This window comes from Poecile atricapillus, chromosome 5 (assembly GCF_030490865.1).
Source record: "Poecile atricapillus isolate bPoeAtr1 chromosome 5, bPoeAtr1.hap1, whole genome shotgun sequence".
In the NCBI taxonomy this organism is placed as follows: domain Eukaryota; kingdom Metazoa; phylum Chordata; class Aves; order Passeriformes; family Paridae; genus Poecile; species Poecile atricapillus.
In genome coordinates this window covers 14391416-14417171 of record NC_081253.1, presented here as the reverse complement: position 1 = coordinate 14417171, position 25756 = coordinate 14391416, and the positions used below count along the sequence as shown (strand labels likewise).

Sequence of the window (25756 nt, the reverse complement as noted above, 5' to 3'; positions counted from 1 at the left end):
AGACAGTGCCATGAGGGGTCTTGCTTTGGAGCATCCTGCTCAGAGGTGGCAGAGAAGGAGCAGGGCCATTTGGTAAAGAGGGCAGCCGGTCCAGTGGTGCAGCTCAGGGACCTCTTGGGACTTTCCTGCTCTCTGCTGAACAGCCTGGAGAAGGGACCGATCAGATGCCTCTCCACCACATCCCGGCACTGTTATTGGGCTTGAGGGTACAGGGATTTGACCCACTGTCTGCCTCCAGCACAGCTGAGACTCTTGAGTCATCAGCTTCAACCAAAAAAACCCATGTTTTGGCTTAAAACATGGGCAAGCTTCATTCCTACCCTGATGAGCAGCCAGATGAGGTGATGGTCCCCCAGCTCTGCAGTGACAGAAGAATCCTCAAGGGGAATGGTAATGCTCAGAAAATGGAAAGTCTCCCTTCCCACTTCTCCATCCCACTCCCAAATTCTGAGCTGACACCTCTGTCATTGTCTGTCTCAGCAGTGGTGACAGGCACAAAACACTGCAGACAGGAAAGCGCAGAGAAAACTTAAAATTTCCCTGGTCCATGGTAAAGCCAGAGGCTGTGGGCAGCAGCTGCTGAGCTGGGAAGTCATGCCTCTTGTGATAGTGGTGGAATGAGTTTTCCAGCAGAAGGAGGATGCAAAGCAGGTCCCACCCTGCCCTCCTTGCAGCTGTGGCTGCAACCTTTCATGTTTTCATCAGAGAGGTGCAGAAAAATCCTGAGCAGTGTGGCAGCCCCAGCGCTCTTTGCAGGTGCTGCAGCAGAGCCTCTGTGGGTGGAAAGGCAATTTGTGTTGTTTTTGGAGCATCGGGAGCTCTGCAAACGTGATGGCTTTTCAGACAAGACTCACTGTGGAACAAATGTTTGGTTTCAGCTCAGGACCTTGTGAGACACATCCTTTTCCCAACCAGCACCCACACTCCCAGACATCAGGAAAATGCTTCTGATGCTCCCAGAGGGCTGTGTGATGGTTTTGCTGGGTGCACTAAAGCTGAGATCCCTGTCTGCTCATGGAGATGGCAGAGATGCCTGAGGCTTGTTGCTGGATTTCTCATCGCCCTGTGAAAGATAAGTGCCCCATTCACTGTGCTGCCAGAACAGCTAATATCCATTGAAAATTGCAGAAAACCATGAAAAAGCAGAGCTGTGCCCCCACCACACCCATCTCAGAGCCCTCAGCCTGACATACCCTGACATACCCAGCTGTGGCTGCTCCTTTGTACTGCTGAGGGCTTAAGGAATCCTAGAGAGGGGCCCACACTTCTACCACAGCTCAGCCCTGCAGAGACATGGTCCTGACCCAGGGAGCTGCCAGGCCAAGAGCACACACCAGAGGCTTCAGCCAGGCAGTCACAGACTTAAAATCACAGCTGAGCAACAGAAACAATTGTCCAGAGCTGGATTTTTCTACTTTATGGGGCTGCATATTCTCTTGATGTTGGGATGGGGGTACTCATAGCACCCCAGGGCACACAGATCTTGCCTGCCATGGGCAGTGCTGTTTTTGCATGCCATGGGGATATCAGGTCTTGTGGGGGAGCTGTGGGATGAGCCAATTCTGGTCACAGAGATGGCAGTCTGGATTTCTTTTTCTTATTTCACTTGCATAGATTTTCCTATAGGCTCTCCACATTTTAGGGAGGTTCCCAGTTGGGGTGTTCCCCCAGCTGGGTCAAGAAAAGTCTCTCAGCAGATTTCTACCAAGATGGAGATTGGGATCAGCACCCAGCTCTGCTGGGGTGCCTGGGGAAATGCCATCTCACCAGAGCCCCATACATGTCCTGTGCTGTCCTGACACCACAGGAGACCTAGGTCCACTCCTGTCTGGGTCCACACTCTGTGCCAATTTCCCCCAGTGCTGGAGAATTTCATGCAGTGTGATACATATATGTACACACATACACATACCTATTCCATGTCCCTTGTTGCCTGCTGCTGGCTGGCACAGTGCTTGCATGCATGGGGAAGCATTTGAGATGCTGGTAGTCATATGTGTTTAGTTCAAAAGGATAGAAGGGCAACTCTTATAAGTGTGTGAAGACAGAGTGGTCATTAGTACATGTTTATTGAAGTTTACCAGCTCTGTAACAATGGGATTCTCTTTGCCATTTGACTTAATTTGTCTGTAATTATGTTCCTAATATAGAAATCATTGGGCATTTATTTGCTGTAGTAAAACTTCCCATTGCATTTAAACTCAATGTGGAGATTTAAGTATATTTAGGAGATGCAGCTGAAGACCTGAAATTAAATGACCCTGGCTTCCTCCTGCAAACAAGACAAACTCGGATAAATGCCAGCAGGCTCAGATGCATGTATGCAGATCTGTGAGCAGCAGCAGCTGCATGTACACCCCCAGAGAAAGATGGCAGCCCTTGTGATGGGACAACTCCTTCAGCATCTTCTCATTGACCTGCTCTTGCCCAGGGCACTGCTCCTGTGATTGATGCTTGTGCTACTTTGCATACCTGAGCAGGGAATGCACAGGTGAAAGAAAAACTGCAGGTCTTAAGATCACCATCAGCTATCTTGGTTTTCTGTACAGTTTGCACTGGCTTTCAAAATGTTTGCTTTAATGGTTGTGATAACAGGATGTTGGTAACATGGCTCTTCGCAGGTGAACTGGTGCTCAGGAGCAGCCCAGGCACCAGACATGGGTCAGCACAGCTGGGCCAACCCAGAAGACCAACCACATCCTGGCCCTGCGACACAGTCATTCCCAGCCCTGCCCTCTTTAAAGGAGACTGGGTGGGCAAATTTGCTGTACTTAATTTGCAGTTAAAAGAACAGGTCTGGGGAACACATCCCATGTCTGCCTGCTGGTGGGTGAGCAGCTGCAGCTGTGGTAGCAGTGTGCAGATGGGCTCCCAGCACTGATAAATGACAGATAAAAGCCAGGCGAAACACTGCCACCAGCACTCAATAGGGGTGACGCTGCTCCTGACGTGATTATTTTCTCCCTGGATATACTGAGCACCACAAGCACACCGGCAATAATCTTCTTCTTTTTTCCCATCCTTTCTCAGCACTCCTCCCAGTAGGCTTTAAATAGCAGGGGCCAGATAATCATTAACCACTTTGACATACTGCAGCAGGTACAGATTGGGAGTCCAGTGCAGAAGGACAGAGCTGGAGCAGACCTGCACTACTGGTTCATCTCCTGCAGTATTGTCCTCCTCAGGGTAAAGCCAGTTCAGCTTGGCCTTGCCCTTGCTGCTCCTCAAGGCAAGCTCCCATCACAGTGATAAATAGGGAAGAATGTTATATATAATTGCTTAGGATATTACTCTTTCCAGAAATAAGGAAGAGTATTTCATGCATATATTGAAATGGTTGTGGCTGAGACAGAGCACCCTTTCCTTTTTTTTTAACTCTGTTTTCTTCTAATTTAGACTTGGATAACAGAAGAAATTAAAGGCAGGTGCCCTGACTCCAAAGCACACTTGAGTGTTTCAGAAGAACAAGAACTAGTGTAGTGGTAGTGAGCAAGCTGAGGAGGAAGCTTGCTGTTGGGGAGCATTTCTCCATGAATTACTGACAAAGGAAAAATGCTGCTTAGACTCATCTCAGTGATGGGATATAACTCTACCATAGGAAACTGCAAAAATAAATGTTGTGAAGTAGGGAAATAGACCCTTCAAAGGGTTTTGGAGAGCAGTCCCCAAAGGGAATTGGTGGGAATACTGCTGTTTGAGCACTGGAGAATATGTTGTGCAGACCCATCTTCTACAAACCTGCAAAAATGTGTGTTAGGGATTTCATTTCCATCTCTAATAATTGTGATTTCTCTCTCACTTTGGGTTTGCTTTTGTGTTCCTGTAGCTTTTAGCAGAAGAGGACTCTGTACAGCAAAACCTTCTTGCATATCACAACCAGTGGTCTGTTCCTGAGCTCTCTGTACAGCCAGCAATGAGACTCCTTCTCCTTTGCTGTACAAAGGATTTATTCCTTTAATATGCCCCTGGTGTTTGTTTTTCTGCTGGTACAGGACTGCATGTGTGCGTGTGTGCATGTGGCAGTGTTTTTACAAATGCCTGCTGGGGACAGAATTGGGCTTCACAGTATGCAAAAATAGCTGTGTGCCACATACAAGGATGTAATATTTCAGATGGTTGGAGAAAATGTGATAAATTGAGTTTTTGCTACATTTGCTAAAATCAAGTTACTGGGGGACTCATCTCCACGGTTGAATCCTGAGGTTGTAGGAGCTGGCAAGACTGTGTGTTTGAGCATCCCAGTTAGGGAGGGAGACTGGGTCCCCATTGTGCTGTAGGACATCTGTGAACATCTCTTGGCTCTGAAGAGAGAAGCTCAGATTTCATAGACTCATTTGTTACAGAGCCCCAGAAGCCAATGCAAGTCCAGGCTGTAGCTACAACTTTTCCCCTCTGCCTTTGCCTGGAGGTTGTTGCTCTTAGTTCCTGCTCCATTCTGCTCCATTTCTGATCCCTCATCATCGATGCCTCCAGCTGCTCATTAGACAAAGCCCAGGTCCTGTATTCACCATTTTGAGCCCTGCAAGAGAGACCCTGGTGTGCAGTGAAGTGGAAAGGCAGGGATGCTGCAGATCTGGGAGGTTTCTGCATGACCTCCTTAGTGCTGGGGCTGCACTTGTGTGCTGAGGAGTGAAGCTGTTGAGAAAGTAAGGCTGAGATGAAAAGGGCAGACCAGAGGCACAGAGCAGTGGTCCATGCACCAGGCTGGCTCTTGGTGTGGAAGAGGTTTGGTGAGCCGGGGAAACAGAGGAGTTGTGCCAAATTCTGGTCCCTCCCCTTTTGCATCCTGTCGGGCAGTACCTGCCCTTCTGGGCTCCTTATCACACTGGCGATGTCTCACCCCAGTCTCAGCCAAGGCACAAACATGCACAGCCAAACCTAAGCCCTTCAAATTGGACCTCACATGGGGAGTTTGCTAAATACAGTGCTCATTCCCACGTGCACCTTTCTCCCATCTAATCCTTCCCTGCTTCCCTTCTTCTGGCTTGTCATGTCACCCCTTTGCAGGTGGAAAAGGTTCATGGAGCCTACAACCTTCCTTGCTCCCCCTCTTCCTTTGTATCCCCTACAATATGTAATGAAAACCAGTAACAAGTAGAGCCAAGGCTGCATTTGTAACATAAACAATTATTTACAGTTTTTCTGAAATTTCATGAAAGATGACATTTTTAGGTCACCTAGCTGAAACAAATGAAACGATTAACGTGTTCGCATTAGGTTTTGTAAAATAGAAGTATCGCTCTTGCCCAGTGGGGTCCTCAGTTCCTCAGGTCCTGAGACCTGATATAGTGACCTAGAAGCTGAGACAGTTTCCCACCAGGATTAGCAAAAACAGTATCTGGTGCATAACCCAAGGCAGTTGGAATGGATGTCTTTTACCATATCCAGCAGTGTCCAGTGCCAGGGTCCATTATTCTGGTGCTCCATCAGGCTAGTGATGAGGCTGATCTGGGCTGTAAGAGCAAATATCTTCTCCCCAGTGCTGAAAGTATGATTCAACCATTCAAGCTTCCCTGTCCCATAGATATTCTTATTCTGCCTTTAAAACCTTTTAAATCTTAGAGCACAGCTAAATACACTATTGGAATCTTTACTATGGCTTTTAAACACTAAACAGTGAAGAGTGAAATGTAATGTCTCTCTCCTAACCTGAATAAGTAATGGCAAACAACTGTAAAGAGCTCCTGAGCTTGTGTGCAGAGAGGAATTTAGTCCCATGGTGAACAGGATGACAGAAGATGGATCTGAATAATACGGTGTCTTCATGGATACCCTGTTAAAAGCTACACCAGAAACAAGGGACCGAGCCAGGAGGTTCAGTGTTTCGGCCACCACTCATAACCATCTAGGTCACAAGCCAGGACACAATTTGTTCTCCTCTTGCTTGCTTCTAGGGTGCAAATAGCCAGCCCTGTAGTTCACCAGTATGACTGTCGGGGGAAAGTGGAAGGTGTAGAGATAAATCTGAGGACCTTTTGCCTGCCTGGGCTCAAGGAAACTACCCTGGTCTGAGCAGGACATCAGTCTGCAGCAGAGACTGTCTCACAACTTATTACCACCTCCAGCCTCACTTTGTAAAACAGGCAGCAGATAGACAAAAACCTGAGCAATGAACCAGTGGCATGTGGTTGCCAACAGAGGTATGTCCACTGTTTGGGGTCAGTGTGGGTCCTCTGGAGTCTGGTAAAAGTTGTGCTCATCTAGGTTTTCCTTCAGTGGTGACAAGGCAAGTAAGACCCCAGTAGCTGAGATCATTACATCCCTGACAGTCTCGGTTCACATCAGCCAAGCATTATTAGAGGGAAAAGGGATGGAAGCAGCACAATTGCCTGAGCCAAACTATGTAAAAAGGAAGTTCAAATGGTGGATGTGGGTGCTTCTGCCATGCCGTGCCACGTGTGCTGTGCTGTGCCATGCCTGTGGAAGGAGGGAAGCCTCACTGATGGTGTCTGTCTCTTTCAGGGGGAGTTGCTGAGCCCGTGTCGATGTGATGGATCTGTGAAGTGCACGCACCAGCCATGTCTGATCAAATGGATTAGTGAGAGAGGCTGCTGGAGCTGTGAGCTGTGTTACTACAAGTATCACGTCATTGCCATAAGCACAAAGAACCCTCTGCAGGTAAAGGTACTAGAGACATTTCAAAGTCTATCTATTCTTGTTTCAATTTTTGTTTCTGGGAGCAAGTGGATTTTACCTCTGTGGGTTTTCCTTCCCTGTGCACAGGGATTAATATGTCTGAGACACTTAGAAAGGATTGCTAGGGGCTTATCCAAAGAGCCCCCATGTTCTGCTCAGTGGTTCTGAGAGCATCCCTTGGGAGTCTGCTCTTTCTGTCCTTGGCAATTCCTATATTCACTTGCCTCCTGTTGAAAATTCCACTAACACCTCACAACGATTCAAATGTGTTCATCCACTGGAGACCACAGGTGTGCCTGTCTCCAGGGCCAGTCAAGGACAGTGCCACTGTGGGATTTACTGCAACAGAGCACACAGTCTGTGACTGAGTGTTTATAGTTGTGCCATTAATCCTGATCTCCTCCTGCTGAGACTCTGCTGTGTTGGCGTGAGGGATGGAGGAGGCAGATGGAGGGTTCTTAGAGCTCTCCTCTCTGATCTCACCACCTTTTTCACTTTACTGCTCTCCCACAATTGTGGCATGGCACAAGAGGTATACTCTTGTATGACTCTGACACTCTGGTCTCTTCAAGCCTGATTCTTGATGGACTTTTGCAGATGTGCACACAACAGGTAAAGCACATCTTGATGTGAGTGTCTGTGAAAGTCATCCAAGGACCCACATCCTTTCTTATCTGTAAAGCACTGTATTTGAGTAAGTTGCAGTACAGACTGGTGTTTCAAAATCAGGATTCAGAATGGGGAAACCTGTGTGACTATTAAAAATGGGATAAATTATCCTTAATAGCTATTGATTTATTGCGGAGGCAATGCCTGAAGATGCATTAATTGCTGCATGCCTTTACTGAGCACCATTAGTGCCCCAGCCATAAGGAAGCACATTACATCCAGGTACTACTGCTTAATCAGCATCATCTGGACTGGAGAGGCATTACAATGGTTTAGAGACCAGGGTCATGTCTGTAGGGATTTTGGGCTGTCCAGTGCCTGCGCCTCCACAGGTCACTCTCTTGCCAGGGGGCAAGGACAGCACTGGTGATGGTGCCCAGTTGTACAGGGGAGTAGGGGAATGCAAACTCCTGCTCTCTTCTTCAGACTGTGATCTGTCTGTGGTTTTTTTCTAGGCTTGAAGTTGCTTACCACATTGAGGAAAAAGGGACAACCCATTAGGACTCCAGACTTAAATGAAGTAGTGAAATCAGGGGGACATCATGGGAAAATTTTGCTGAGGGGAAATAAAAACCTGCCTGCTCTCTAAGAGTCCCTACAGCTTCTGATTCGATTTTCCATGAGCCATGGGCTGGACACATCAGTAGTTTCATCCCAAGCCTCAGACCCAGAATATTTTAATTTCTTGGCTCTAGTAACTCAGAGCAGATTGAAACACAGGAGGGGAGATGTGGACAAAGCAGCTTTTGTTTATTTCTGGAAAGCTGCTCCACAAGTGCCCTAATGCTTCCTGTGTCTCAGATTGGGGATGCAATGCTGAGCAGCACTGAAGGTTTGTGAGTACAAATTTGTGAGCATTTGTGTCTCCAGAACCGCCTTTAATGAATGACTGTTACCGCTGAAGATGAATAGATCACACGGACACAGGTCGAGGTGTGGTGAAGAGAAGAGAGGAGTTTATTTTTCCCTCCAGGATTTATAGGTTTCTGACCACGGCCAGAGATTGGATGGTCAGGATAACACTTTCTCACAGCACTGGCCATGAGAGATGTCCATCACAAGACGTGTAACAGAAAGAATGTACACATATCTATGTTTACAGTTACTGTCCTGGGAAAGTCCTTAGAAAACTATGTTAGCAAGCTCAGAAGCTGAGTTTTCAGGGCGACAAATGACTTCCAAGTGCTCTGCACTTTCAGGTGGCTCAGGGCAATGGGTCAATGACTTTCTGTTCCTTACTCAGCTGAAATTTGTTGTAGGTGCTCATGGACAAGCTCCCACCTTACACACACATATTTCAGAGCCTGTGCAGAGCTTCTATGTCTCTGGGTTCCCCTGTCAGAAAGTGCCCTGATCTGCTGGTCTTTGCCGTGAGCACAAAAGCTGAGTGGCAGAAACAGCTGAGTTAGAGAGCTCGGATCCAGGAACAAAAGTCCCAGAGGACTGTGTAGATCCAGAGCTTGGAACCTTCACATTGCTGGCTTAGACTTCACAACACTTCTCACAGAAGCATTGGGAAATTTGGAGGATGGGAAGAAGCAACTGGAGTGAAAAGACATTTGGCCTGGAATAAATGCAGTGTGTAGAGTTACAGCTGCGTGCCTGGGTGCCCTGTCTGGTGCCAGCACAAAGACACTGCTGGGAAGCAGATGCTACATAGGCATTAATTTGCAAAATCTTGTGGGAACTGGCTGATGGACCAGGCCAGGACTTCCTACCAGGACTAAGGGCTTGGGCCCCCTGTAACCCATCGCTATGAATGCCTCATTTCTCAGTGGCTCTCACCATCTGATAAGATGCTGGGAAGAGGAGGCAGAGAGGATACAGGAGTTACCATGCCCCAGCACTGTATCCCATAACAAGTCACAGCATGTGCAGGTGGGAGGAGCATCCTTTCTGCTTGGCCTGCACCCCACTTGTGGATAACACGGTCCAGCTGGACATACAGAGTCCCTGACCTTTCTTCTCAGGATCTGCTGGAACTTGCGCCCAGCTTTATTCTTACAAGAAATCTCTGAATTTTTCAAGCATGATTTTTGGAGGCCAAGTGCTGTAGGAAGTCAAGGTCATCTGTTATTTTCTAGACCAACCATAATACAGGCAAGGACCACACAGGCCTCATGTCTTTGTCAAATATAATCTGTTTGGGTGATGCTCTGAACTTGGCTAGATTCTAACCAGTAACATGGCCTACCTCTCTCCTGCATCCTCTCATCTGATAGACTGCTGGGAAGCCAAATCCAGGCAGCTGGCAGACCCTGGACTCCCTGAAGCATGTCCAATTGGTCTGAGCAGAGCAGCACATCCAATACCCACATGTTCCCTGGGACCTGCATGTTTCTCTGCCCACTTTGACATCTGCTGCACATTTTTTGGAGTGCTCAGAAGCACAGCATGGGCCAGATGTGTCTGGAGACTCATGGTGTGGGCTGAGAAGTTACAGCTGGGTTCATGCATAATTAACACAGGCTCCTTCCAGCCTCCAGGCTATTATGATGTTTCATACCAGAGAGAGACCTTTAGTCTGCTATTTTGGCAGAATTAATCTCTATAAATTAATCCACCCCACTCCCTGGATTGCAGGCATTTAAGAGCAAGGGTCTTAAAGCAGCAACACTGCTAACGTGCTCAGACTGGGAGATTAAAGTTGTTGGAGAACATAGCAGGTGTCCTGCCAAGCAGCAGTTGGGCAACAAATGAGAAAAAATACTCCATCAGCTGTGAGCAACCAGGAAATCCAGAGCTTTGTCCATCCATCCATCCATCCATCCATCCATCCATCCATCCATCCATCCATCCATCCATCCATCTTCCTGCTCTCTGGTTTGCCAGTCACCAAGACAGGAATCACAGGCTTGGAGGGTTTAAATGCCTCCCTCCATTGTCGCCCTGAAAACTCAGCTTCTGAGCTTGCTAACATAGTTTTCTAAAAACTTTCCCAGGACAGTAACTGTAAACATAGATATGCGTACATTCTTTCTGTTACACCTCTTGTGATGGACATCTCTCATGGCCAATGTAGTGAGAAAGTGTTATCCTGACCATCCAATCCCTGGCTGTGGTCAGGAGCCTATAAATCCTGGGGGGAAAAATAAACTTTCTCTTCTCTTCACCACACCTCAACCTGTGTCCGTGTGATCTATTCATCTTCAGCGGTAACACTCCATGGCAATACTTGTGTAAAGCCTATGATTTTAAAAAGACCCTGAAGACACAGGGTCTGTGATAGTACTGCCTGCACCCTGGTGCTGATACACAGTGGAGTAGGTATCTGCCTCGATGGGCCTCTGATGTGTATTTAATCTATACAGCTCTTTTGTAGTCACTCTTGAGCCACATCCACTCTGATGTTAGCAGAGAGAAAATCTGTTTGAACCAACCTTCCCAACAACTGTCTGCAGTTTTGATGAGTTCAGTTCTGACATACTGTTATCTCCGACTCTTCCTGCATTGCGGGCTGTTTCAGTTCCAAAGATCCCCAGTTATCCAGTGCTGGGGTTGGGAAATGGTCTGTGTTCTCCTCAGTCTCCATTTTGTCCATGGTGATGATCTTTTAGGAGCTGATGAGTGCTCTTATATGGCCTCTTCATCAGGACACATCTGCAAGAATGGCTGAGCTCACAGGGTGTTTGAACTTCAGCCTGAGATCCTGAGCTAAAAAGCTTGAGGCAAGTTTACTGATGTCTCCTGGTTGTCCCAGCCTGCTGAATCAGTTGTGTTAAGCATGAGCTTTGCTGGTCCCTGCTGAGCTTCAGCTGAAGGCTGCAAGCAATGGGTGCAGTCACTGCAAGAGAGACTTTGGGGCCTGTGTGTTATTATGGGAATTTTCCAGGATACCGGTGATGTAGCCTGAGTCTTACCAGATGCTCTGGCACATGGAGGAGGGAGGTTTTCACCATTGCCCATTTTCATTACTTGGCCCCACTCCCCCTCTTCCTTGCCGCTTTTCTAGTATCTGAATAAGCCACAGCATCTGTAAGTGTACAGCAGGGAAGCTATGCCACAACAGTGGCTTAATTTTGCTTGGTGAATTTATAAAGAAGTATCCATCCTCCAGAACATACTTGAGGAGGGTGCCCAGGATCTTGGGACAGCAGCAGGGGGAGAGCCACACCTAAGCAGTGCTACAAATGATCCTCTCCAACCTTCTAGGAAAAACCTCCTCTTGCTTGTGACCCTGGGTCTGAGAATTAAATTGCTGACTAGCACAGCTCTGGATGTTAATGATGTGTATTAAGGGGACGTGTCAGATACAGCAATAAAAATAAACTGAACTGCCTGAGGCAGGCATGGAGGAGCTCTCAGGGGAGTGCAGGAAGGCTTTTCTAGCAAACGAGACTTCTTTGCAAGCTGCTGCAGTAAGACATAGACATCTTCTGCAAGCAGTATCTGCCTTGGATATGCTCATGCTGGTGCTTGGGAGCCTTTGTAGACTGCAAGTGCCAAAGAAAGGGAAATACAGATCAGGCCTTAAATAGTGACGACATTATTCATCTGTGTTGCATTAGCAGGTTTTCACTTACAAGCCTTTAAGCAGAAGCACTGAAGCAAACAGGGAAACAGATTTGTCTCAAGTACAACTTGCAGGTTATGAAACAGTGCGAGAGAGGGAGAGACATGACTCGAAGGCACCAGTCCCAGCTTGGACTCTGACTAAAGTCATCACAAATGTCAGAAGTGAGCTCCTAAGAAGCTCTTTCTGAGGCATCTGGGTTGTAGAGCTTTTCAGTTTGGGCAAAATGGGGAAACTTGGGGAAATTGGTCTGAGAGAGAGTAGTGTTTTGCACCTGCAGGCATGGGTGATGTGCCAAAGCGCTTGTCCCAGGGGGGTGGTAGCAGAGGACGGATAGACAGCTCCAGACAGCTTCTCTAGAATGGTTTGGAAGGTTGGAGCACTATTTCAGTGCGGGTGGCAGACCATCACAGAAAGCTGTTTGGGCATGCTCTGAAGCCATTTGAGTCTGGAGCTCACAAAGCTGGTCCTGTTATCCTGTATGGAGCCTTTAAAGCTTTCTGGTACCTCCAAGTCCTTAGTTCTGCCCTGTTCAGCACTGGCAGAGCATCTGTAGAGCTTTCTACCTGCCTAAAGGTCATGCCCCTGACTGACAGCCTGGGTGAGCTGAGTTGTTAAAGGTGCACTTCAGTGCAGCTCAGTGGCTACCAGGAGCTCGAGTCATTATCAACTGAGGGAAGAAGGGCTCAGCTTTAGGTCTCTCCCCACAAGGTGGGATTGCTTGACACTGTGATCTTGGTAGATATTGAACATTTGAGCTGGAGATTTGGAGGGAGGAGGCTGCATCTGCTGCCAGACATTCAAAGAGCTTTGTGGGTTTCAGATGTGGCAGTAAAGGGACTCCAGAGTTGCTGAGACCTCTCTTTGCAGCTCTAGTGGTGACCCAGGGATGATAGGGTCACCTGCCAAATCCCTGGTCTGATAGCCATAATGAGGGTGGAGAGGGCTTAGGAAAAGGGGTGATTTTCTAAGGGCTGTTATGAAATCTGAAAGACACAGCGCTATGATTGAGGTGAGCTCCTAAGGCTGCCAGTGCAGGGACACATCAAGCCCAGCTCCTACAGCTGAAATTCATCAGCACATTCTACCTCTGAAGAGCTGTTGGGCCTTTCTGTCATGGGGGTAACAGGCTTTATCTTCTGTCTCATGCTAAGATCTTCCATCTCATACACTAAGATTTGTAGCAAAATGGAATTCAAAGAAGAAAAATAATTACTCTTGTTATTAGTGGCTCAAGGTAGATGTGAGACGCTAAATTGCAGTTCTCAGGGTTGCCAGAGAGAAAATGCAACATTTATTACTTCTTTTTTTTTTTTTTTTTTTTTTTTTTAAACTGGAAAATATTAAAGTATTCTGCAAGCTGGTTGTTTTCCCCAATGTTCAGCTTTGACCCATTTACCTCCTTGCCTGAGGGTAATCACACCCCAGTGCCACCTTCTGAACAGAGTCAGGACTGCTGCTGTGTGTGTCACTGTCACTTACTGCCAGATGCAGGGGGAGAGCCTCCTACCCCCTGGCACAGCTGACAGACTCCAGGCTCTTCATTATCACCACAGTGAACTTCCCAGCAGCCGCTGCCAGCTGAGCAGCATCAGGCACTGTCCCTGCCAGTGTTTCAGCCTCTCTGTTCCCAGCCAAGGGGAGCAGGGTTTGAGGTTTGCACTCAGGTGTAACTCATCTGTTCTCTGAGCCCCATCCCCTTTGACAATGTATTTAATGCTACACCGAAGCCTCCCTTTCTCTGTAAAGCCATGGTGTTGGCTGTACATGGCTTCTAGTCTTAGAAAACAGTTCCTTCTTCTCTTCCCTTTGTCTCTAATTGCTACCTTGGAAGGACCTGTTGCTACCAGAGGCCTTGCAGTGTGCCAGGCAGATGGTGAGGAGCTAGTCCATTACCTCCTCAAGAGAGAGAAATGATGCAGAATGATTTGGCTGGCACGGGCGCACGCGGGCTGGTGCGAGGGGCCCGCAGTAAAGCCTTCTCATGCAGCACCAGGCTGTGCTCCCAGCACTCCCTCCGAGTTAGCCACAGGCCACAGAAGGGGAGGTGAGGTCTGGGGAAAGCTGCAGGGGTGAAACTGTAACCCCATGCACATAGCCAAGCTCCCTTCCCACCACATGAATTTAGTCCTGGAGCTCTGGGCTAATGGCATTACTTGCAAATTTGTCCTGCATTGGCTTATGGTATTGAGAACAATGCTGGCAAGCTGATGGGAGGATGGCAGAGCTTATCCCATCCTCAGAAGCCAGAAGCCCAGAAGCCACCCATTTGTGATGGGTGCTGGATGGCCTTTGCTCTGCTTTATGTCGGGAGAGGAGTTGCACCATTGTGCCTTTCCTGTGGACTCCAGCACCCCTGCAGCTTTGGGACTTCCAGGCTGTTCAATGTGTGACCTTCTCAGAGGCACAAAGGGGCGAGACGTGTGGCTGGATTTGGCGGATGCATGGAGCAGGTCGGGCTGTGGCAGAGTGGGGAATGGGTTGTTGAAAAGATTACTGAGAGTCCTCAGTGCTAAGTGTTTGTCTTTGGCTGGGTCAGCTGCTGGGGCAGATGGCAAGAAGGGGTCTGGAGTATCTGAGCCCGGGGAGGAGACTGGATTTAGCTGAGCCCAGTCCTGCTTCAGTAGGGAGCAAGCACTCTCTCTGCTCAGCAGAGAAATGGCAGCTCTGTGGCCATCTCTGTGGCTGACTACCAAATAAGCTGGTACCACCCACCTCATGATGCTGCACATCCATGGCAGACAATTTGAGGGCTGTCTGCCCTTGCGGGATGTAAGCCAAGGAGCAAGGCTAGCAGAGGCAGAGAAATCTCCTTCAGTTGCAACCCACAGACCTCAGCCTCCAGCTGAAGCTCTAGTTTGTTCCTCTCCAAATGCAGCCCTTTTCAGGGGAGTACATTCAGTTCAGGGGTTCACTGGTCTGGTAGTAGTGCCATGCATGCCTGTACCAGCACAAGTCACTTCTTGTCCTTCTCACACTTCAGTCAGGGTTCAAAAGCTGTTGCAAAAAACATTGCTAACTCCTGGCTGGCCTGGGCATTTAAGTACTTGAACTCCTTTCTTGCACTGCAGAAGGATGGGACAAGGCTTGCTGGGTGATCTTGCTGTCCTAGGCTGTGTTTGACAAACATGCAGGGCACTGAGATCTCACAAGACTGTCATTTCACAGGAACACTGAATTTGGACTGAATCTAGGCTAAAGATTTTCAACTCCTTTGAATCCTCTGTATCTTCAGGAGGTTGAAGTCCATCTTTGTTTATCCTCCTGCCAGTCCCACTGTGATTTCAAGGGCATGTATCTCACAGCTAGAGGTGGCCTATATACTTCGATGCCAGGAGAGACTGTCTCTCCTCAGCCTGTTTACACGCTTGATTTTTGATTTGCAGGAGACGCTACGGACCACGTCCCCAAGTCTTGTAAAAGACACCAATTTCTGCTCTTGGTTTTATAGGACGGTTGTCTCAGCAGTGTAAATCTGAGTGGGGAGGTTTTATGCTGGATGACAAAGAGGAGTCAAGACTTGGGATATTTATAATGTAGCTTATACAAAGCTATTTGACAAAGTGAATGGATTTGGAGAAGTTATTTCTACTTTTTTCTTTTTCTGAGGAAGAAGCATTGATGTTTACCTTGGAACACAGCCTGAATATGTCATCATCTAAAGGCAGGGTGTCCTGACCACAATAACTTGTGTTTGTAGCAAGTTCTGTGGGATGTGCATTGCGACGGTGAGATCCTACCTAGAGCTATGATCATGTAAGATCTTACAAAGTGGCATGGAGCCAGCTCATGCTAGGCCTTCAAAAGAAAGCTTGGTTCTTTGAGATACTTATTCTTACAGTACTGGCTGAGGATGTCCTGGGCTGAGGATGTTGCCTGGCCTCTGTTTGAAGGAGCAACTGAACTGGTGTGTGATGGCCGTCAGAGATCTACTGTCACGGTGATGTTATTTTTGGTGTCTTGCCCTCATCTGTCCTGCCTCACTCAGGTCACTGTGCTTTCCTGGTGAGATGCAGGATTCCTTTCCATTGCCTCTTTGGCAGTGCTGTCAAGAAACCCAAGGCCATGCACTGTTGAACAGCTGCCATGTTCCATCGCAGATGTGGACAGGGTAAAAACCATAGGTGCTCTTTGAGATCTCCAAAGCCACTACAACGGTTTTAAATGGTGATGTGCTCCAAGTAACTAATCTCTTTTGTCCTTCCTCCCTTCCTCTCGTCCCCACCCTGTACAGTGGCAGGCCATCTCTTTGACGGTCATTGAGAAGGTTCAGATAGCAGCGGCCATCCTGGGTTCCCTCTTCCTCATCGCCAGTATCTCGTGGCTCATCTGGTCGACCTTCAGTCCTTCAGCCAAGTGGCAGCGCCAGGACCTGCTCTTCCAGATCTGCTATGGAATGTACGGCTTCATGGACATTGTCTGTATAGGTGGGTGATCGTATCTCACACCGCGGCCACGGCCGCCCGCTCACTCACCTGTGGAGAGGAGTGGGGAGCCAGCCCATACAGTTTGGCTTGGATTGAGTGTCCACAGCTTTTCCTCCTCTGTGCTTTTATGACCCATTTTTCACTGTTCTCTCAGCTCATCCAGGTGACCCCAGAATGTTTCCTTGGCTGGGGTGGCAGAGGGACCAGCAAAAACACCAGAAAAAAACAGATGTCTCTTCAGAGCAAGAAGTGGGGGAGGCAGGTTTTTTTTTATTTTTCTCTAAGGGGAAAATAAATTTATTTCCATCTCTACTGATGTCACTATTAAGCATAATGCCCTAAGCTGGGAGCTTTGATTTTTATTTTCCAGCCAAAGAACAAGCAGACATCCCATTCCCAGGAACATTTCAGAGTCGTGACTTGGGGTATCCCCCTGTCTCATGTTCCTCCCTGCACAGCTGGCAGTCCTGGGGTGCCAGGCATGCTGGCTTTCCCACAAGCTCAAAAGCCAGTGGGAAGCATTACAGATGCAGTGAGGTAACATGTCTGTACGTGGGTTTTCTTGCCCAGCACTCAGCAACCGCCCAGCACTGGCTTCACTTGGGCTGTGTGCAGCACGTCTGCCTGTGCTGCCAGGAGCCCACCCATGCTTATCCAGAAGAGCGGATGTTCTGGAGCACGTGAGCTCCGTCTCCATTCCTGTAGAAAAGCTCATATGTGCATGCTGCCAGCCCTCTGTCCCTGCCACCCTGCAGTGTAAAACTTGATTGTGTGGTGTATTTTTGTTCTTTGCAATCCCAGCTGTTGCTGCTGCTGCTTCTCCCAGCTCAGCAGTGGAAATGAGCTCTGCTCAGTACTAGCTGAGAGTGTGTGTTCACTCACCTCCCCATCTCCTCCTCCCCTGCCCAGATCAAACTCAGTGACAAATGAGATCTTCCGCAGGAGCTGTGACTCCTTGACTGTTGATGTGGTCATCTCTCTTTTCTGAGTGACTTCTCCTCAGCCCTGCAGATTTCAGGGGACTGCACTAGCACTAGCCAAAAGGCTGGTCTGTTCCCACTGAGAGGCAAGGCCAGGTCAGGCCAGGGGAAGGGACTGATCAAAGGGAGTTCTTTCCTGTGAACACAAGCTGAGAGTGTTGGGGTTGTTCAGCCTGGAGAAGAGAAGGTTCTGGGGATACAGCTTTCCAGTATGTAAAGGTACCTACGAGAGAGCTGGAGAGAGACTTTGGGCAAGGGCATGTAGTGACGAGACACGGGTCATGGCTTTAATTTGAAAGAGAGTAGGGTTAGATATTAACAAGAAATGCTTTACTGTGAGGGTGGTGAGACACAGGAGCAGGTTGCCCAGAGAAGTTGTGGGTGCCCAGCCCCTGGGAATATCCAAGGCCACACTGGACAGGGCTCTGGGCAACCTGGAGTAGTGGGAGGTGTCCCTGCCCAAGGCAGCAGGTTGGAATAAGATGATCTTTAAGGTCCCTTTCAACCCAACCCAATCTATGAACACCACAACTGAGGTGAATTCCTCATTCATTATAATTGTGCAACTGTGATGGATGCAGCAATGTCTCCCTAGAAGGCTTGAAGTGAGTTCCTCACTGCTGAACAGCTTTTCACCCTCTCTTCAACCTTCTTGGAAACATTGCTGTCTCATGTAGGGTCTTTTGATCACAAGTGGTCAAAGGCAGTTCTGGAGATTGAAAGTTTTGCTCCTGACTGCCAGAATGGTCCAAAGCCTCTTGTTATTTGCCCCTGGGTTTTAGTTCACTTCTGCAAGTTCAGGATAAAACCTCACATGGATAATTACAGTGGCAATGGATCTTGAAATACTAGAGTGTTGTCTGTACAATTCAGTGTCTCCTCCTCTGCAGTAGAGCCCTTTTCCTCTTTTGTTACCTAGCCTGTGGGTGGGTAGGAAAAATTTAGGAACTAAGAAATGCTCAGTCATGGGGAAAGGGCAGGACATCAGGTGCACTCAGTTCTACCACACTTGTTTTTTCCAGCTAATGTAAGATGCTGTCTGTACATTTTTTTTGTAACAGGCTGGGCAGCCATAGCTAGCAGGATATGATACCGTAGGTTCTACAGTAATTGTATGAATTCCAGTTGTTTCTACCATCAGCTTGACCCCCAAGTGTTTCTTTCACTAGCAGAGCAGAGGTTTGAAAGACAAGGTAGTTACTGAAGAGCAGATGTGCTGAAATGGTGCTCCTCTGTAGCTCCTGCCACTTTGCACTTCAGTTGTACTTGGACGTCTCACATCCATTGGGTATCCAGTGACTCTTGTCCAGGAGGCTGGTTTATATACCCTGTCACTGGAGGTGCTCAGCAGGACACATCCCCTGGAACTGTAGAGTCTCAGTGTTGGAGAAGTCACCAACTCTGCAGAGGTATGACTAAAATCAGACAGGCAGTCAGCAACTGCCCAGCTGTTTTGTGTGATCTCCTCTCTACCAAGTCAGTAAGGGATTTGGGTGGCAATTTGCATGGGCAATCCCATGGCAGCATTGATCTTCCCAGTGTGGAGTCAAAGGTGAGGGCATGAGTACTTCTTGCACATAGAGCTCCCTCAGCACAGAACATTTGGTTGTTGTTATCCTCATTTGTTCTGATATGGTCAGATCATCTCCAAGCTGAACTCTCCAGATATGTCTGTTTACTCAGAGACTATTGATCCATGGAACAAAATCCAGGGGTCTGGATTTGACCATCAGCCACTAACCTTCAGTAATATACTAGTTTTCTTTGGACTTTTCTAGATCCTAGCATGACTCACAAAAACTGCTGGAAGGGACAGGAACCATTACCTACCTCTTCACCCATGATGAAAACAAAAGCCACAACCAAAGTAAAACCAGTCTGTTCCTCATGACCAGTGGGACAGATGGTATGGCCCCAAGCACCAGAAGCTATGTCCATCTGGGCAAGATGTGCAAGACGGCCTCTCAGCACTGTTCTCCCCCTTGCTCTCAGACATCTAACAGGAGGGCAAGAAGCACTGGAAAAGATTGCTTGGGATTTGTGGGAACCTCCAGTACTGGATTTTTTTTAAGAACCTGTTAGGAAGCATATGTCAAGAACAGGTTGCAGAGAGATGATCCTAGTTTGTGAAGGAGGAACAAATTAAATGCTTCTTGATATCCAGCCAGCCTCGATGTCTTTGATTCTGATCTCTCTTTCATCTGTGCTATCTCTGGTCATATCTGTAGAACAGATATGAGAGTTGGATTAAACTAGAAACTGGTGATGGTGCCAGCATAGGTATTGCTCTGCTATGAAGTCATCTACAACACAGACATCTGAGATCAGGAACCAGGAACGGAATGAGAACTGAGATGGGGACTGTTCATTTGATTAACTGCTCTCTCCATGGTCCATGAGAGGTAAATCCAGGAAGCTGGCATAGCATGAGATTAGCAGAAATATGGTTATTGAAATGCACACAGAAATTGAATGAGCCTTCACAGGCCTCAGTTACTGAGTAGAGAGAGTAGCAACTCAGATCTGGGCTGTAAATCCTGAGAGACACCTGCCTGTTAATTAAATGACAGTCCTTGGAGGGGGAAGGAAGTGTTTGCCTCTCTCTCTGTCAAAGTGCAATTAGGGGAAGTTGACATTTGTAGAACAAGGTGTCATTTGGGGTCAGGAGGACAGGAAAGCATCTCCTGTTAAATAAGGAGGAACTCTGCCAGCTAATGAGAGCATGTCACAGAGTAGGCTCAGGCATCCCCATATGGGCTCTGAGAGAGAAGCATGTCCCAGGGGGGCCATTAGCAGGCTGTGTGTGCAGGGCTGTGACGGTAGGGTTTGTGTGTGCTGGCATGCTTGGGATCACACATCCCTGAGGTTGCCGTGCTGAGGGGTTATCCCCAGCAATGCGAAAGTAATCTGATCTGCCTCTCCTTGGATCAATGACTAATGGGCACTTCTGCTTTGTCCGTGCCCAAGTCCCTGCTCCCTGGCTCACCCTGCCTCGGTGCTGACAGCAGTGCACTTCTGAAAGCAGTAAATCCTTGTGCTCTTTGAAGCTTTTCCTGCTCTTTCCCTGCCTGGTCCCTGATGGTATTTGCCTTCAAAACTGCACTGCAGCTCAGCAGCACAAGATAGGCAGAGCAGGACCATTCATCCAGCTGACGATTCTTGTTGGCACACCATGGCAATCCATTACAGATCAGGAAATGTCTGCCTGCTGTTTTTAATCCCAGCTGCCAGAAAGAATAATCAAAAGCATCCAGTACATCTGACAGCATCTCAGCACAAACCATAGGTAATAACATAAGAAATCAATAGCCAATTAAAACCGATCCTCAGCATTTGATCTTTCATAGTGCAGTGGGAACAGTAATTAATGGAGCTTCCTTGAAACAGTGACAATTCAAGCTTCCTGCCAAGACTAATGGGGTTTTGTTTTAAATGAGCTTTGTTTTCTAGAGGAAATGCCGGGCTGAGGTAGCCTCAGGGTGTTATCTAGCCAGGTCACTTGGGCCCTCAGCATTCAAAGGATTTAGGAGTCAAAGTCACAATGAAATAAAAATGTAACTGAGAAATGAGGTGTCTTCAGGGTCTTGGTCTTCATCTATATTGATCGCCTTCTCAAAAGGAAAGCAGATGTTTTCATTCAGGTCTGCACAGTCCCCCAAAGTACAAAGCTGGAAGAATTGCTACCACAGTAAGGAATCAGTTTTGAGGAAGCACTAAACCCGTATGCTGGCTTGATGACACCCTAAAGGCAGACCACAAGGCAGAGAAGTTCAGCAGTCTTTGGAGGAGAGACCTGACAGCAGCCCACACAGCAAATGTGCATGGCTTTGGCATACCTGGATAAGATCTGTGAGAATATACAGACGTCTTCCATGACTTTCAGCCTGATGCACTGCTTGCCATGCTCTTTATGCAAATCTTACCTAATTTGCATGTAAACTGGAGCTAATTGGAGTAGCCAGATCCAGGTCCTACCTTCAGAGCAGGCAGCTGGGACAAAGCTAGGCTGCAAAGTCACCTTTTCTTCACTGTGAGCCCTGCTTCACCATGGCTGCACCCATTTTAGCCACAGTGTGCATGCTTTAAAAAACACTGAGTAGATCATTGATCTATGAGCTGTACAGAGGCTGTGTAGACAGGAACAGTCCCCACAGGGCAGGCTATGGGGCTCTCAATGCATCTGGGCAGGGTCCCTCCTGGGGACTAATCATTGTGGGCCCTGTAGCTGGGCCAGCATCAGGAGAAGCAGTGCTTGCAAAGCTAATCTGATCACGAACTCCTTGGCTGTTATCCAGGAACACTGGATGCTCGGCAAAATCAAGACAAGCCACCCCTCTGCCCCTAAAAGAAGGGACCTATTTTTATCCACTGTTGCATTGATTGTTCCAGAAGAGAGCAGAGGGCAGCCAGCACGTGTGCATTGTGTGCTGCCAGCAGTGGGCAGGGCTGCAGGGGCTCCATGTGCCCATAGGACTCCAGCGCAGCTCTGGCCGCTCTGCAGAGCCAGCAAGTCACTGCTGAGCAAAGACACACAGCTTTGGACCTGGCTCTGAACCCTCTCCCTCTTTGCAGGGAATGAACTTGGCTTGCAGCACAATCTGAGCAGCACCTGGGCTTTCACATGTGTGCCTTCAGCTCCACACTCCTTCCCCACATCCATCTCCAGCAGGGTCCCACTGTTGCAACAGGGCTCCAGAGATGTATTTTATCGTGAATAACCATATGGTGCTCTCTGCTCTAGTGGATCAATGTGTTTAGCATTTAATGAGGGCAACATAATTAACATCTTTTGAGGGGAAAAAAGAAATTCTTTTGCCTTGTGAACTGCATCTTGTGCTTTCAAGTGTGATACATTACAATCAGAATGGCGCTTTCCTGGTCACTAAATTCCTAGACAAAATCAAGTGCCTGGTGTCCCTGGGTTAAGTTTCCATATGTGGGCAGAGGCAGGAGCACTCATCTGGCCTGTCACAACCTCTACACTATGGCAGGAAATTTCCTTGTAGGCAGCTGGTAGGATCTCCCATGCCAGCTGCACAAATTGTGCTATCTAGTAAGGGATGAAAAAAGTCCTCAGTTCTGTGCCAGGCTGTGTTTTTCCAACTGCCTTCTGTCCTGTCACTCCTCCTACTACAGACTGCATCCCACAGACACATTACTCCTGGAGGTGGAAGCTGTGGTCCATGGCAGGCTGTTGTGGCTGTAGCAAGGGAATTAACTCCGTGGTCAAAGATGAGACTACAGGGGACTCACCCCCCACCTTGCGTAGTGGATGAGGCTGCTTTTGGTGTGTCCCCAGCTCAGTGGGGAGCCAGAAGCAGAGGTAAGAAGAGATTAATATGAAGCCACATTAATCATCTCTGGGATCACCTCTTAGAGACTGATGATGACTACCTACCAGCAGAGCCGTCTTTCAACGCAGATACAAAAGGCTGTAATGAAGAATATTGCAAACAGGCCCATGGGTTAAGCTGCTAAACTTCATTCTTCCTAGAGATTACTCCCTGTAGCAGTGCTTTTCTTCATGCACCAAGACCCATGAACAGCAGCCACAGCCTGAGCCCCTCTGCCCCATGGCAGAGCTGGATCCACAATATTCATACTGTGCCAGATGGGACAATTCACTCTGCTCAGCCACGGCCACATCAAGAACCCTTCTGTGTTCTTCACAGCTCTTCTCCAGACTTCTGCTGTGAGTTTAGCCACACTCAGCTCCTTTTTCACTGCTGTCATACTTGTGAGCTCAGCACTGGCAGATCCCATAGGTGCAGGTAAACCCTTACCTACCCCTCAGCCTCTGTCAGCATTCACTTACCTGGATATTGCAGCCATAAAAGTCTATAGCTCTGATGGAAAACCCTTGTATTTGCAGAGAAGTAAGGACCATGTTTTGCCTTCCTAGAGATCCTAGCTAGCAACAGATCAGAAATAACAGATCCTTGTCCTCTTGGCTTCTACCACCTTCGTTAATTTGGAATAGTGCCACTGTGGGAGAGGTGAAGACCTTTGCAGGGGAGAAGGTGGGGTGAGACCTGTGGGGACATCATTAGGGAACAGAGAGGCCACAGCACCCAAGGTGAAAGAAAGGCTTTTGGAAATCTCACAGAAATTCTGGGTTTGCAATGAAAGATTTTTTTTGTCATGGCTGTGGAGAACAAAGCAGCACAGAAGAGGCTGCACCACGGTGTGTCCCAGGAACACATTTATCCCACAAAAGGCTGGCCAAATTGCACCTTGAACACCTTCCACCTCACATCCTTGGGATGCCTTCCTGTATGTTGGAGGGGAAGGATGCCCACGTCTCACTTTAGTGAGGCAGTAGAAGCAATCACAGTGCACATGCCAACATATCACATCAGAGGCATCTCAGGTTAATTTAGCCCATGTGCCCTATATTACCCAGGGGGATGGCAAATGTGATCTGTACTCACCTTTGTGTCTCTCCTAATTGGTTTGTATTTCTCTTAGTGAAAGAGCACTGGAATAGTCTGGAGGAATTTGGCTCAGACAGGACCTGCATCCCTTAGAAAATGAAAAAAATGTGAAACTATTCTCATTTTTCCTTACAGAATTTCATTTGCTAATAAAAGCAGAGAGGGAGGCATTAGTTCTACTTTCAATAAGCAAATGTCATGTTTTGATCATTCTTGAACAAAGCATTTTGATTTAACATTTAGAGATGACTGCTCATGCTGAGTATTTCAAATTCAGTGTCAGAATTTGGAATACAACATTTTAAAAAAATTAAATTCCAAATGAAACATTTTAACCTGTCTGCAAATACACATGTGTTCTTCCATTCTGGGGAACAATGTGACTTTTTCAGGTCTCCAAGCAAGTGTGAAGGCAGATTTCCAAGCCCTGTGCTGCACAGTGGCGTCATCCAGCTTTCCTTTTAAAAGAGTGTCCCTGGAATGTCTGAGGATCAGCATGACTACACAGGCAGTGCTTTGGTCAGAGTAACATTGGCTATGGCATAGGAAGGTTCAGAATTCCTCCAGATCCGGAGGAATGGTTTCCATTGTGCAAACAGAATGAAGTGGAAGCCGCATGCTTTTTCTCTCCTCACCATGAATATTCAGCTCCATGGACTTCTTTGGGGAATGTCTGGAAATCTAGAGGTATAAAAGACCCATAAAATCACCTAGACACTAGTGCTCTGTTCAACCTAGCTTGAAATTATCATTTACTCCCTTATTTTAAAGACCTTGCAGTATCTGTCATGCACACAATGAGTGTCTTTCACCTCTTGAACAAAGACTTTTCAAGATGTGGGGTGTTGCTGTTATATCCATTTTAAATTCAGAGAGGAAAAAAAGGTTCCAAGAGGATCTATCCAGTCCTAGCTACAAAGCAAGGAGGGGAAACTTTAGGAGAGGAAGAGGGTATATGAGTACTGCCTCCAAGCCCTATCCCTCCCATCCTGGCACAGTTATGGGTAGACACACAGGTGGGGAATGGTGCTGGAAAGGCATGATTCAGAAGCAAGGGGTTGTTCTGTGGGTGAAGCTCCCATATCTGTTTATTTATTTGCTTTTTCCAAGAAGAGTCTTATTTCTTGCTGCCTGCATAACTACAGACTGCCCTTTAATCCTCTGCTTTATTGTGCCCTGTGAATTAAATACCACAGGAGTACAAGAGCCCTTTAGGGAACAACATCCACTTTGCTGTAGTTGTCCACAACCAGCTGACTTTATAGGAGTACTTAGGTTTATGCTTTACTTACTGCCTGAGCAAGGATTTTTTTGGGTTTTATTTTACTTATTTTCACTGTTATTTCTTGTTTTGATTTAGGGTGGTTTTTATTAGTGTTTTGAGGCAAGGGGTAAAAAAGTACTGGTCTGGGCAGTGCAGGAGGAGGAAGCTGTAGTGGTTGTTAACTTGTATGTTTACAGCTGGAAGTACTGTGGCATCTCCAGAGCCATGGTGTTGCTGTGTGCAGCTCCAGGGGTCAGCCCAGCTCCTCTGTCACATCTCTGCAGGACAGCTGTTGTTATTTTCCCATTGCAAGCAAACCATGTGGGAGTGCTGAATAAAATGAAATTTCATTTCCGTTGGACACCTCTTCTCAGCTCCTTAATTTTGCCAGCATTTCCTTATTTTGGATAAGGATATGCTTATATCCTTGCAAGCTCGACCCTACCGGGCCCAGCCCATGTGTTGGGGAGAACATGGCTGAGCAGAGCTGCCCTGAGATGGAGGCAGCACTTTGCAGAGAAGATGCATTATTTTGCAGCTATAAAAGCTCCCCAAATGCTCCTACAGCACCCTGCCCCCAGCTCCCATGAACTTGACAAGCCCCATGACAGGCAGTCCTACCTGTCAACTCAATTCATCCTGCTGGATAAAGCCTTCCTTCTCCCGCAGCTACAAATGCCATGTCCGTGGGGTGGACAGCTCCCACTTCCAAGAAGAGCCTGTGGCATCCTGTGCACACAGGAATCACTGCTGCATACTTGTGTCACATTGTGAACTTGTGAAATCCTGCAGTGTCACAACCTGGAAATTGTTTCTTGCCTTGTAGTTCAGCC

General features: G+C 47.6%; 1 protein-coding gene across 1 annotated transcript in view; it reads left to right on the top strand.

Moving 5' to 3' along the window:
- Positions 1-25756, top strand: part of MARCHF4 (membrane associated ring-CH-type finger 4) — a 94269-nt gene that overhangs the window by 60415 nt on the left and 8098 nt on the right. The window contains exons 2-3 of the mRNA XM_058840124.1: positions 6463-6618; positions 16053-16245. Coding sequence (XP_058696107.1) covers positions 6463-6618; positions 16053-16245 — 349 coding nt within the window. The remainder of the gene's footprint in view (positions 1-6462; positions 6619-16052; positions 16246-25756) is intronic.